Here is a 13,948-nt window from a genome sequence, read left to right on the forward strand (position 1 = left end):
AAACCCTTGAATGAGTAGGTGTGTCCAAACCCTTGAATGAGTAGGTGTGTCCAAACCCTTGAATGAGTAGGTGGTGTTCAAACCCTTGAATGAGTAGGCGTGTCCAAACCCTTGAATGAGTAGGCGTGTCCAAACCCTTGAATGAGTAGGCGTGTCCAAACCCTTGAATGAGTAGGTGTGTCCAAACTTTAGATAGGTATTCTATATATTTACCCAAAAATATATGGGGGATTGGAAATGATGCAAACAAGTACATTGATGGAAGCTACAATCTATCTGCAGTATTAAAGCTGATCTACCACCCCACACACTAAAAATGAAGTACATAAACATTGTACATAAACACAGTACAAACACAGAAATGAAACACAGTACATGAACACAGTACATAACACAGTACATAACACAGTACATAAACACAAACACAGTACATGAACACAGTACATGAACACAGTACATAACACAGTAGATAAACTCAGTACATAAACACAGTACAAACACAGAAATGAAACACAGTACATGAACACAGTACAAACACAGACATGAAACACAGTACATAAACACAGTACATGAACACAGTACATAAACAGAAACACAGTATATAAACACAGTACATAACACAGTACATAAACACAGTACATAACACAGTACAAACACAGAAATGAAACACAGTACATGAACACAGTACAAACACAGAAATGAAACACAGTACATGAACACAGTACATGAACACAGAACAAACACAGAAATGAAACACATTACATAAACACAGTACATAAACCAAGACATGAAACACAGTACATAAACAGAGTACATGAGCACAGTACATGAACACAGACATGAAACACAGTACATGAACACAGTACATAAAACACAGACGAAAGTGGACTTACCTTGAGATCCTGTTCCAGGTTGGACCACTCGTCAACAACACAGACCTCGAGATCCTGTTCCATGTTGGGCCACTCGTCAACAACACGTACCTTGAGATCCTGTTCCAGGTTGGACCACTCGTCAACAACACATACCTCGAGGTCCTGACCAGGTTGGGCCACTCGTCAACAACACATACCTCGAGGTCCTGACCAGGTTGGGCCACTCGTCAACAACACGTACCTTGATGTCCTGACCAGGTTGGGCCACTCGTCAACAACACGTACCTTGATGTCCTGACCAGGTTGGGCCACTCGTCAACAACACGTACCTTGATGTCCTGACCAGGTTGGGCCACTCGTCAACAACACGTACCTTGATGTCCTGACCAGGTTGGGCCACTCGTCAACAACACGTACCTTGATGTCCTGACCAGGTTGGGCCACTCGTCAACAACACGTACCTTGATGTCCTGACCAGGTTGGGCAACTCGTCAACAACACGTACCTTGAGATCCTGTTCCAGGTTGCGTAGCAGCTCTCCATCTACATGTCCAGTCTGGGCCACTCTGAGGCTCTTCTGCTCCACCTTACGGAGACGGTACTGGAGGATCCGACAGTTCTTATTGGAGCGGTCCAGCTCCCTGCGTAACTCCTGCACCTGGTACACCTCCTCTTCCAGGTAACTGTCCCGGACTTCCTCCATCTCCGCACGCAGCTCCTCCACTTCATCCTGGAGGAGAGAGAGAGAGAGAGAGGTTGGGAACATGAAGATATACCCTCTGGGATATGTTTGTGACTCTATGCTGAAGCATAGTAACGATAGACACAGCTGTTCTTTCTTCAGCCTCCACTGTCCACTAAAAGTTGACTAAAAGTTGAATCTTTTTGTACACACAGAGAGCATACTGTATGTCAACTACACTCCCACTACAACCAGCAAGACAATATTCATTCATAGGCAGCTCATAAGCATGGCATGGCAATGAATTGTGCGAGTTCATGTCACCCTGAACACAGAGACAGAAAGGCTTGGTTTTAAATAATTGACAAGTGGTTTCCATTAACCTTTCAAGTAAACGAGTTGACCTCCAATGCTGTCGCTACTGATTCTGTTCATGAAATCCATTTCCCCAGGTAGGCCGTGTAGAGTACAGTACAGTAGAGTAAGATATAGTACAGTACAGTATGATATAGTAGAGTAGTGTAGAGTACAGAACAGTAGAGTAAGATATAGTACAGTAGTGCAGAGTACAGTACAGTAGAGTAAGATATAGTACAGTTCAGTATGATATAGTAAAGTAGTGTAAAGTAAAGTATGATATAGTAAAGTACAGTAGGATATAGTAGAGGAGTGTAGAGTAAAGTACAGTATGATATAGTAGAGTAGTGTAGAGTAAAGTACAGTATAATATAGTAAAGTAGTGTAGAGTAAAGTACAGTGTGATATAGTAGAGTAAAGTACAGTATGATATAGTAGAGTACAGTAGAGTAGTGTAGAGTAAAGTACAGTAGGATATAGTAGAGTAGTGTAGAGTAAAGTAAAGTATGACATAGTAGAGTAGTGTAGAGTAAAGTAAAGTAGGATATAGTAGAGTAGTGTAGAGTAAAGTAAAGTAGGATATAGTAGAGTAGTGTAGAGTAAAGTACAGAAGAATATAGTAGAGTAGTGTAGAGTAAAGTACAGTATGATATAGTAGAGTACAGTAGAGTAGGGTAGAGTAGTGTAGAGTAAAGTACAGTAGGATATAGTAGAGTAGTGTAGAGTAAAGTACAGTAGGATATAGTAGAGTAGTGTAGAGTAAAGTACAGTAGGATATAGTAGAGTACAGTAGAGTAGGGTAGAGTAGTGTAGAGTAAAGTACAGTAGGATATAGTAGAGTACAGTACAGTAGGGTAGAGTAGGGTAGAGTAAAGTACAGTAGGATATAGTAGAGTAAAGTACAGTATGATATAGTAGAGTACAGTAAGATATAGTAGAGTAGTGTAGACTAAAGTACAGTATGATATAGTAGAGTAGGGTAGAGTACATTAGAGTAGGGTAGAGTACAGTAGAGAAGTGTAGAGTACAGTAAAGTACAGCATGATATAGTAGAGTAGTGTAGAGTAATGTACAGTATGATATAGTAGAGTAGTGTAAAGTACAGCGTGATATAGTAGAGTACATTACAGTATGATATAGCAGAGTAGTGTAGAGTAAAGTATAGGCTACTCTACTCTACCTGTATAGGCTACTCTACTCTACCTGTATAGGCTACTCTACTATACCTGTATAGGCTACTCTACTCTACCTGTATAGGCTACTCTACTCTACCTGTATAGACTACTCTACTCTATCTGTATAGGCTACCTTACTCTACCTGTATAGGCTACTCTACTCTACCTGTATAGGCTAGTCTGCTCTACCTGTATAGGATACTCTACTCTACCTGTATAGGCCACTCTACTCTACCTGTATAGGCTACTCTACTCTACCTGTATAGGCTACTCTACCTGTATAGGCTACTCTACTCTACCTGTATAGGTTACTCTACCTGTATAGGCTACTCTACTCTACCTGTATAGGCTACTCTACTCTACCTGTATAGGCTACTCTACTATACCTGTATAGGCTACTCTACTCTACCTGTATAGGCTACTCTACTCTACCTGTATAGACTACTCTACTCTATCTGTATAGGCTACCTTACTCTACCTGTATAGGCTACTCTACTCTACCTGTATAGGCTAGTCTGCTCTACATGTATAGGCTACTCTACTCTACCTGTATAGGCCACTCTACTCTACCTGTATAGGCTACTCTACTCTACCTGTATAGGCTACTCTACCTGTATAGGCTACTCTACTCTACCTGTATAGGCTACTCTACCTGTATAGGCTACTCTACTCTACCTGTATAGGCTACTCTACTATACCTGTATAGGCTACTCTACTCTACCTGTATAGGCTACTCTACTCTACCTGTATAGGCTACTCTACCGGTATAGGCTACTCTACTCTACCTGTATAGGCTACTCTACTCTACCTGTATAGGCTACTCTACCTGTATAGGCTACTCTACTCTACCTGTATAGGCTACTCTACTCTACCTGTATAGGCTACACTACTCTACCTGTATAGGCTACTCTACTCTACCTGTATAGGCTACTCTACTCTACCTGTATAGGCTACTCTACTCTACCTGTATAGGTTACTCTACTATACCTGTATAGGCTACTCTACTCTACCTGTATAGGCTACTCTACTCTACCTGTATTGGCTACTCTACTATACCTGTATAGGCTACTCTACTATACCTGTATAGAATACTCTACTATACCTGTATAGGCTACTCTACTCTACCTGTATAGGCTACTCTACTCTACCTGTATAGGCTACTCTACCGGTATAGGCTACTCTACTCTACCTGTATAGGCTACTCTACCTGTATAGGCTACTCTACTCTACCTGTATAGGTTACTCTACCTGTATAGGCTACTCTACTCTACCTGTATAGGCTACTCTACTCTACCTGTATAGGCTACTCTACTATACCTGTATAGGCTAGTCTACTCTACCTGTATAGGCTACTCTACTCTACCTGTATAGACTACTCTACTCTACCTGTATAGGCCACTCTACTCTACCTGTATAGACTACTCTACTCTACCTGTATAGACTACTCTACTCTACCGGTATAGGCTACTCTACTCTACCTGTATAGGCTACTCTACCTGTATAGGCTACTCTACTCTACCTGTATAGGTTACTCTACCTGTATAGGCTACTCTACTCTACCTGTATAGGCCACTCTACTCTACCTGTATAGGCTACTCTACTCTACCTGTATAGACTACTCTACTCTACCTGTATAGGTTACTCTACCTGTATAGGCTACTCTACTCTACCTGTATAGGCTACTCTACTCTACCTGTATAGGCTACTCTACTATACCTGTATAGGCTAGTCTACTCTACCTGTATAGGCTACACTACTCTACCTGTATAGGCTACTCTACTCTACCTGTATAGGCTACTCTACTATACCTGTATAGGCTACTCTACTATACCTGTATAGGCTACTCTACTCTACCTGTATAGGCTACTCTACTCTACCTGTATAGGCTACTCTACTCTACCTGTATAGGCTACTCTACTCTACCTGTATAGGCTACTCTACTATACCTGTATAGGCTACTCTACTCTACCTGTATAGAATACTCTACTATACCTGTATAGGCTACTACTCTACTCTACCTGTATAGGCTACTGTACTATACCTGTTTAGGCTACTCTACTATACCTGTATAGGCTACTCTACTCTACCTGTATAGGCTACTCTACCTGTATAGGCTACTCTACTCTACCTGTATAGGTTACTCTACCTGTATAGGCTACTCTACTCTACCTGTATAGGCTACTCTACTCTACCTGTATAGGCTACTCTACTATACCTGTATAGGCTACTCTACTCTACCTGTATAGGCTACTCTACTCTACCTGTATAGACTACTCTACTCTATCTGTATAGGCTACCTTACTCTACCTGTATAGGCTACTCTACTCTACCTGTATAGGCTAGTCTGCTCTACCTGTATAGGCTACTCTACTCTACCTGTATAGGCCACTCTACTCTACCTGTATAGGCTACTCTACTCTACCTGTATAGGCTACTCTACCTGTATAGGCTACTCTACTCTACCTGTATAGGCTACTCTACCTGTATAGGCTACTCTACTCTACCTGTATAGGCTACTCTACTATACCTGTATAGGCTACTCTACTCTACCTGTATAGGCTACTCTACTCTACCTGTATAGGCTACTCTACCGGTATAGGCTACTCTACTCTACCTGTATAGGCTACTCTACTCTACCTGTATAGGCTACTCTACCTGTATAGGCTACTCTACTCTACCTGTATAGGCTACTCTACTCTACCTGTATAGGCTACACTACTCTACCTGTATAGGCTACACTACTCTACCTGTATAGGCTACTCTACTCTACCTGTATAGGCTACTCTACTCTACCTGTATAGGCTACTCTACTCTACCTGTATAGGTTACTCTACTATACCTGTATAGGCTACTCTACTCTACCTGTATAGGCTACTCTACTCTACCTGTATTGGCTACTCTACTATACCTGTATAGGCTACTCTACTCTACCTGTATAGGCTACTCTACTCTACCTGTATAGGCTACTCTACTCTACCTGTATAGGCTACTCTACTCTACCTGTATAGAATACTCTACTATACCTGTATAGGCTACTCTACTCTACCTGTATAGGCTACTCTACTATACCTGTATAGGCTACTCTACTATACCTGTATAGGCTACTCTACTCTACCTGTATAGGCTACTCTACTCTACCTGTATAGGCTACTCTACTCTACCTGTATAGGCTACTCTACTCTACCTGTATAGGCTACTCTACTATACCTGTATAGGCTACTCTACTCTACCTGTATAGAATACTCTACTATACCTGTATAGGCTACTCTACTCTACCTGTAGTAGAGTAACCTATACAGGTAGAGTAGAGTAGCCTATACAGGTAGAGTAGCCTATACAGGTAGAGTAGAGTAGCCTATACCGGTAGAGTAGCCTATACAGGTAGAGTAGAGTAGCCTATACAGGTAGAGTAGAGTAGCCTATACAGGTAGAGCAGCCTATACAGGTATAGTAGAGTAGCCTATACAGGTATAGTAGAGTAGCCTATACAGGTAGAGTAGAGTAGCCTATACAGGTAGAGTAGCTTATACAGGTAGAGTAGAGTAGCCTATACAGGTAGAGTAGCCTATACAGGTAGAGTAGAGTAGCCTATACAGGTAGAGTAGTCTATACAGGTAGAGTAGAGTGGCCTATACAGGTAGAGTAGAGTAGCCTATACAGGTAGAGTAGACTAGCCTATACAGGTAGAGTAGAGTAGCCTATACAGGTAGAGTAGAGTGGCCTATACAGGTAGAGTAGACTAGCCTATACAGGTATAGTAGAGTAGCCTATACAGGTAGAGTAGAGTAGCCTATACAGGTAGAGTAGAGTAGCCTTTACAGGTAGAGTAGAGTAGCCTATACAGGTAGACTAGAGTAGCCTACACAGGTAGAGTAGCCAATACAGATAGAGTAGAGTAGTCTATACAGGTAGAGTAGAGTAGCCTATACAGGTATAGTAGAGTAGCCTATACAGGTAGAGTAGAGTAGCCTATACAGGTATAGTAGAGTAGCCTATACAGGTAGAGTAGAGTAGCCTATACAGGTAGAGTAGAGTAGCCTGTACAGGTAGAGTAGAGTAGCCTATACAGGTAGAGTAGAGTAGCCTATACAGGTAGAGTAGAGTAGCCTATACAGGTAGAGTAGAGTAGCCTATACCGGTAGAGTAGCCTATACAGGTAGAGTAGAGTAGCCTATACAGGTAGAGTAGAGTAGCCTATACAGGTAGAGTAGCATATACAGGTAGAGTAGAGTAGCCTATACAGGTAGAGTAGAGTATTCTATACAGGTATAGTAGAGTAGCCTATACAGGTAGAGTAGACTAGCCTATACAGGTAGAGTAGAGTAGCCTATACAGGTAGAGTAGAGTAGCCTATACAGATAGAGTAGAGTAGTCTATACAGGTAGAGTAGAGTAGCCTATACAGGTAGAGTAGTCTATACAGGTAGAGTAGAGTGGCCTATACAGGTAGAGTAGACTAGCCTATACAGGTAGAGTAGAGTAGCCTATACAGGTATAGTAGAGTAGCCTATACAGGTAGAGTAGAGTAGCCTATACAGGTAGAGTAGAATAGCCTATACAGGTATAGTAGAGTAGCCTATACAGGTAGAGTAGAGTAGCCTATACAGGTAGAGTAGAGTAGCCTTTACAGGTAGAGTAGAGTAGCCTATACAGGTAGAGTAGAGTAGCCTATACAGGTAGAGTAGAGTAGCCTGTACAGGTAGAGTAGAGTAGCCTATACAGGTAGAGTAGAGTAGCCTATACCGGTAGAGTAGCCTATACAGGTAGAGTAGAGTAGCCTATACAGGTAGAGTAGAGTAGCCTATACAGGTAGAGTAGCATATACAGGTAGAGTAGAGTAGCCTATACAGGTAGAGTAGAGTATTCTATACAGGTATAGTAGAGTAGCCTATACAGGTAGAGTAGACTAGCCTATACGGGTAGAGTAGAGTAGCCTATACAGGTAGAGTAGAGTAGCCTATACAGGTAGAGTAGAGTAGCCTATACAGGTAGAGTAGTCTATACAGGTAGAGTAGAGTGGCCTATACAGGTAGAGTAGACTAGCCTATACAGGTAGAGTAGAGTAGCCTATACAGGTATAGTAGAGTAGCCTATACAGGTAGAGTAGAGTAGCCTATACAGGTAGAGTAGACTAGCCTATACAGGTATAGTAGAGTAGCCTATACAGGTAGAGTAGTCTATACAGGTAGAGTAGAGTGGCCTATACAGGTAGAGTAGACTAGCCTATACAGGTAGAGTAGAGTAGCCTATACAGGTATAGTAGAGTAGCCTATACAGGTAGAGTAGAGTAGCCTATACAGGTAGAGTAGACTAGCCTATACAGGTATAGTAGAGTAGCCTATACAGGTAGAGTAGAGTAGCCTATACAGGTAGAGTAGAGTAGCCTATACAGGTAGAGTAGACTAGCCTATACAGGTAGAGTAGAGTAGCCTATACAGGTAGAGTAGAGTGGCCTATACAGGTAGAGTAGACTAGCCTATACAGGTATAGTAGAGTAGCCTATACAGGTAGAGTAGAGTAGCCTATACAGGTAGAGTAGAGTAGCCTTTACAGGTAGAGTAGAGTAGCCTATACAGGTAGACTAGAGTAGCCTACACAGGTAGAGTAGCCAATACAGATAGAGTAGAGTAGTCTATACAGGTAGAGTAGAGTAGCCTATACAGGTATAGTAGAGTAGCCTATACAGGTAGAGTAGAGTAGCCTATACAGGTATAGTAGAGTAGCCTATACAGGTAGAGTAGAGTAGCCTATACAGGTAGAGTAGAGTAGCCTGTACAGGTAGAGTAGAGTAGCCTATACAGGTAGAGTAGAGTAGCCTATACAGGTAGAGTAGAGTAGCCTATACAGGTAGAGTAGAGTAGCCTATACCGGTAGAGTAGCCTATACAGGTAGAGTAGAGTAGCCTATACAGGTAGAGTAGAGTAGCCTATACAGGTAGAGTAGCATATACAGGTAGAGTAGAGTAGCCTATACAGGTAGAGTAGACTAGCCTATACAGGTATAGTAGAGTAGCCTATACAGGTAGAGTAGTCTATACAGGTAGAGTAGAGTGGCCTATACAGGTAGAGTAGACTAGCCTATACAGGTAGAGTAGAGTAGCCTATACAGGTATAGTAGAGTAGCCTATACAGGTAGAGTAGAGTAGCCTATACAGGTAGAGTAGACTAGCCTATACAGGTATAGTAGAGTAGCCTATACAGGTAGAGTAGAGTAGCCTATACAGGTAGAGTAGAGTAGCCTATACAGGTAGAGTAGACTAGCCTATACAGGTAGAGTAGAGTAGCCTATACAGGTAGAGTAGAGTGGCCTATACAGGTAGAGTAGACTAGCCTATACAGGTATAGTAGAGTAGCCTATACAGGTAGAGTAGAGTAGCCTATACAGGTAGAGTAGAGTAGCCTTTACAGGTAGAGTAGAGTAGCCTATACAGGTAGACTAGAGTAGCCTACACAGGTAGAGTAGCCAATACAGATAGAGTAGAGTAGTCTATACAGGTAGAGTAGAGTAGCCTATACAGGTATAGTAGAGTAGCCTATACAGGTATAGTAGAGTAGCCTATACAGGTAGAGTAGAGTAGCCTATACAGGTAGAGTAGAGTAGCCTGTACAGGTAGAGTAGAGTAGCCTATACAGGTAGAGTAGAGTAGCCTATACAGGTAGAGTAGAGTAGCCTATACAGGTAGAGTAGAGTAGCCTATACCGGTAGAGTAGCCTATACAGGTAGAGTAGAGTAGCCTATACAGGTAGAGTAGAGTAGCCTATACAGGTAGAGTAGCATATACAGGTAGAGTAGAGTAGCCTATACAGGTAGAGTAGAGTATTCTATACAGGTATAGTAGAGTAGCCTATACAGGTAGAGTAGACTAGCCTATACAGGTAGAGTAGAGTAGCCTATACAGGTAGAGTAGAGTAGCCTATACAGATAGAGTAGAGTAGTCTATACAGGTAGAGTAGAGTAGCCTATACAGGTAGAGTAGTCTATACAGGTAGAGTAGAGTGGCCTATACAGGTAGAGTAGACTAGCCTATACAGGTAGAGTAGAGTAGCCTATACAGGTATAGTAGAGTAGCCTATACAGGTAGAGTAGAGTAGCCTATACAGGTAGAGTAGAATAGCCTATACAGGTATAGTAGAGTAGCCTATACAGGTAGAGTAGAGTAGCCTATACAGGTAGAGTAGAGTAGCCTTTACAGGTAGAGTAGAGTAGCCTATACAGGTAGAGTAGAGTAGCCTATACAGGTAGAGTAGAGTAGCCTGTACAGGTAGAGTAGAGTAGCCTATACAGGTAGAGTAGAGTAGCCTATACCGGTAGAGTAGCCTATACAGGTAGAGTAGAGTAGCCTATACAGGTAGAGTAGAGTAGCCTATACAGGTAGAGTAGCATATACAGGTAGAGTAGAGTAGCCTATACAGGTAGAGTAGAGTATTCTATACAGGTATAGTAGAGTAGCCTATACAGGTAGAGTAGACTAGCCTATACGGGTAGAGTAGAGTAGCCTATACAGGTAGAGTAGAGTAGCCTATACAGGTAGAGTAGAGTAGCCTATACAGGTAGAGTAGTCTATACAGGTAGAGTAGAGTGGCCTATACAGGTAGAGTAGACTAGCCTATACAGGTAGAGTAGAGTAGCCTATACAGGTATAGTAGAGTAGCCTATACAGGTAGAGTAGAGTAGCCTATACAGGTAGAGTAGACTAGCCTATACAGGTATAGTAGAGTAGCCTATACAGGTAGAGTAGTCTATACAGGTAGAGTAGAGTGGCCTATACAGGTAGAGTAGACTAGCCTATACAGGTAGAGTAGAGTAGCCTATACAGGTATAGTAGAGTAGCCTATACAGGTAGAGTAGAGTAGCCTATACAGGTAGAGTAGACTAGCCTATACAGGTATAGTAGAGTAGCCTATACAGGTAGAGTAGAGTAGCCTATACAGGTAGAGTAGAGTAGCCTATACAGGTAGAGTAGAGTAGCCTATACAGGTAGACTAGAGTAGCCTATACAGGTAGAGTAGCCAATACAGATAGAGTAGAGTAGTCTATACAGGTAGAGTAGCCAATACAGGTAGAGTAGAGTAGCCTATACAGGAAGAGTAGAGTAGCCTATACAGGTATAGTACAGTAGCCTATACAGGTAGAGTAGAGTAGCCTATACAGGTAGAGTAGAGTAGCCTATACAGGTAGAGTAGAGTAGCCTATACAGGTAGAGTAGCCTATACAGGTAGAGTAGAGTAGCCTATACAGGTAGAGTAGAGTATTCTATACAGGTATAGTAGAGTAGCCTATACAGGTAGAGTAGAGTAGCCTATACAGGTAGAGTAGAGTAGCCTATACAGGTAGAGTAGAGTAGCCTATACAGGTAGAGTAGAGTAGCCTGTACAGGTAGAGTAGAGTAGCCTATACAGGTAGAGTAGAGTAGCCTATACCGGTAGAGTAGCCTATACAGGTAGAGTAGAGTAGCCTATACAGGTAGAGTAGAGTAGAGTAGTGCCCACCTATAATGGTATGGAGGAGCTGACTACTTGTAATGGTATGGAGGAGCTGACTACCTGTAATGGTATGGAGGAGCTGACTACCTGTAATGGTATGGAGGAGCTGACTACCTGTAATGGTATGGAGGAGCTGCCCACCTGTAATGGTATGGAGGAGCTACCCACCTGTAATGGTATGGAGGAGCTGACTACCTGTAATGGTATGGAGGAGCTGACTACCTGTAATGGTATGGAGGAGCTGACTACCTGTAATGGTATGGAGGAGCTGACTACCTGTAATGGTATGGAGGAGCTGACTACCTGTAATGGTATGGAGGAGCTGACTACCTGTAATGGTATGGAGGAGCTGCCCACCTGTAATGGTATGGAGGAGCTGACTACCTGTAATGGTATGGAGGAGCTGACTACCTGTAATGGTATGGAGGAGCTACCCACCTGTAATGGTATGGAGGAGCTACCCACCTGTAATGGTATGGAGGAGCTACCCACCTGTAATGGTATGGAGGAGCTACCCACCTGTAATGGTATGGAGGAGCTACCCACCTGTAATGGTATGGAGGAGCTGACTACCTGTAATGGTATGGAGGAGCTGCCCACCTGTAATGGTATGGAGGAGCTACCCACCTGTAATGGTATGGAGGAGCTGACTACCTGTAATGGTATGGAGGAGCTACCCACCTGTAATGGTATGGAGGAGCTGACTACCTGTAATGGTATGGAGGAGCTGCCCAGCTGTAATGGTATGGAGGAGCTGACTACCTGTAATAGTATGGAGGAGCTACCCACCTGTATTGGTATGGAGGAGCTGCCCACCTGTAATGGTATGGAGGAGCTACCCACCTGTATTGGTATGGAGGAGCTGCCCACCTGTAATGGTATAGAGGAGCTGCCCACCTGTAATGGTATGGAGGAGCTGCCCACCTGTAATGGTATGGAGGAGCTGCCCACCTGTAATGGTATAGAGGAGCTGCCCACCTGTAATGGTATGGAGGAGCTGACTAATGGAAATTCAGAGGGTCAGTTAAATCAATGGACAGGTTCGATACTATGTTTACCTGACACAGGGTAGTATTTTCTTCTGAGGCTGAGCAGACCATTCTGGGTAGTAGTTTACCACATCAGTGAGTCATCAACAGGACTGTTATTAGCTGTCACTCTCAAGTAAAGTCTTAATTTCCTGAGATCATCTTGTTTAATGTTTGCTTTGCATGGTGGATAGCGACTGCTCTGGAATCTGCTTGTCAACGCACCGACTTGAAGTGGAAAGGGTGATTAATGTAAAAGTTGTCAATGTGTTATATCACAATACTGATAACATGATCATAAACCATCATTAACCGACGTGATCCTAAACCGTTATCGACCGACATGATCCTAAACCCGACGTGATCCTAAACCCGACGTGATCCTAAACCCGACGTGATCCTAAACCCGACGTGATCCTAAACCCGACGTGATCCTAAACCCGACGTGATCCTAAACCCGACGTGATCCTAAACCCGACGTGATCCTAAACCCGACGTGATCCTAAACCCGACATGATCCTAAACCCGACGTGATCCTAAACCCGACGTGATCCTAAACCCGACGTGATCCTAAACCCGACATGATCCTAAACCCGACATGATCCTAAACCCGACATGATCCTAAACCCGACATGATCCTAAACCGTTATCGACCGACATGATCCTAAACCCGACATGATCCTAAACCCGACATGATCCTAAACCCGACGTGATCCTAAACCCGACGTGATCCTAAACCCGACATGATCCTAAACCCGACGTGATCCTAAACCCGACGTGATCCTAAACCCGACGTGATCCTAAACCCGACATGATCCTAAACCCGACGTGATCCTAAACCCGACGTGATCCTAAACCCGACGTGATCCTAAACCCGACATGATCCTAAACCCGACATGATCCTAAACCCGACGTGATCCTAAACCCGACATGATCCTAAACCCGACGTGATCCTAAACCCGACATGATCCTAAACCCGACGTGATCCTAAACCCGACGTGATCCTAAACCCGACATGATCCTAAACCCGACATGATCCTAAACCCGACATGATCCTAAACCCGACGTGATCCTAAACCCGACATGATCCTAAACCCGACATGATCCTAAACCCGACGTGATCCTAAACCCGACGTGATCCTAAACCCGACGTGATCCTAAACCCGACGTGATCCTAAACCCGACGTGATCCTAAACCCGACATGATCCTAAACCGTTATCGACCGACATGATCCAACAGCACTTTAATATAACTTCCTTTTCTGTTCCCTGAAATAATCAATAAACGGTTTTGTTATAATGATTTTGTGATTTAATGATAGTATTATGTTGCAGGAATAGAAGAGAGA

The 13,948-nt window shown here is 43.1% G+C and overlaps 1 protein-coding gene across 1 annotated transcript in view; it reads right to left on the reverse strand.

Moving 5' to 3' along the window:
- The window catches only part of LOC149982180 (microtubule cross-linking factor 1-like), a 171,278-nt gene that overhangs the window by 151,193 nt on the left and 6,137 nt on the right, over positions 1–13,948 (reverse strand). Inside the window, exon 2 of the mRNA XM_090182938.1 lies at positions 1,381–1,605. Coding sequence (XP_090039064.1) covers positions 1,381–1,605 — 225 coding nt within the window. The remainder of the gene's footprint in view (positions 1–1,380; positions 1,606–13,948) is intronic.

The sequence above is a fragment of the Oncorhynchus mykiss genome, chromosome 8 (assembly GCF_057628025.1).
Source record: "Oncorhynchus mykiss isolate SJ-2025 chromosome 8, ASM5762802v1, whole genome shotgun sequence".
In the NCBI taxonomy this organism is placed as follows: Eukaryota; Metazoa; Chordata; class Actinopteri; order Salmoniformes; family Salmonidae; genus Oncorhynchus; species Oncorhynchus mykiss.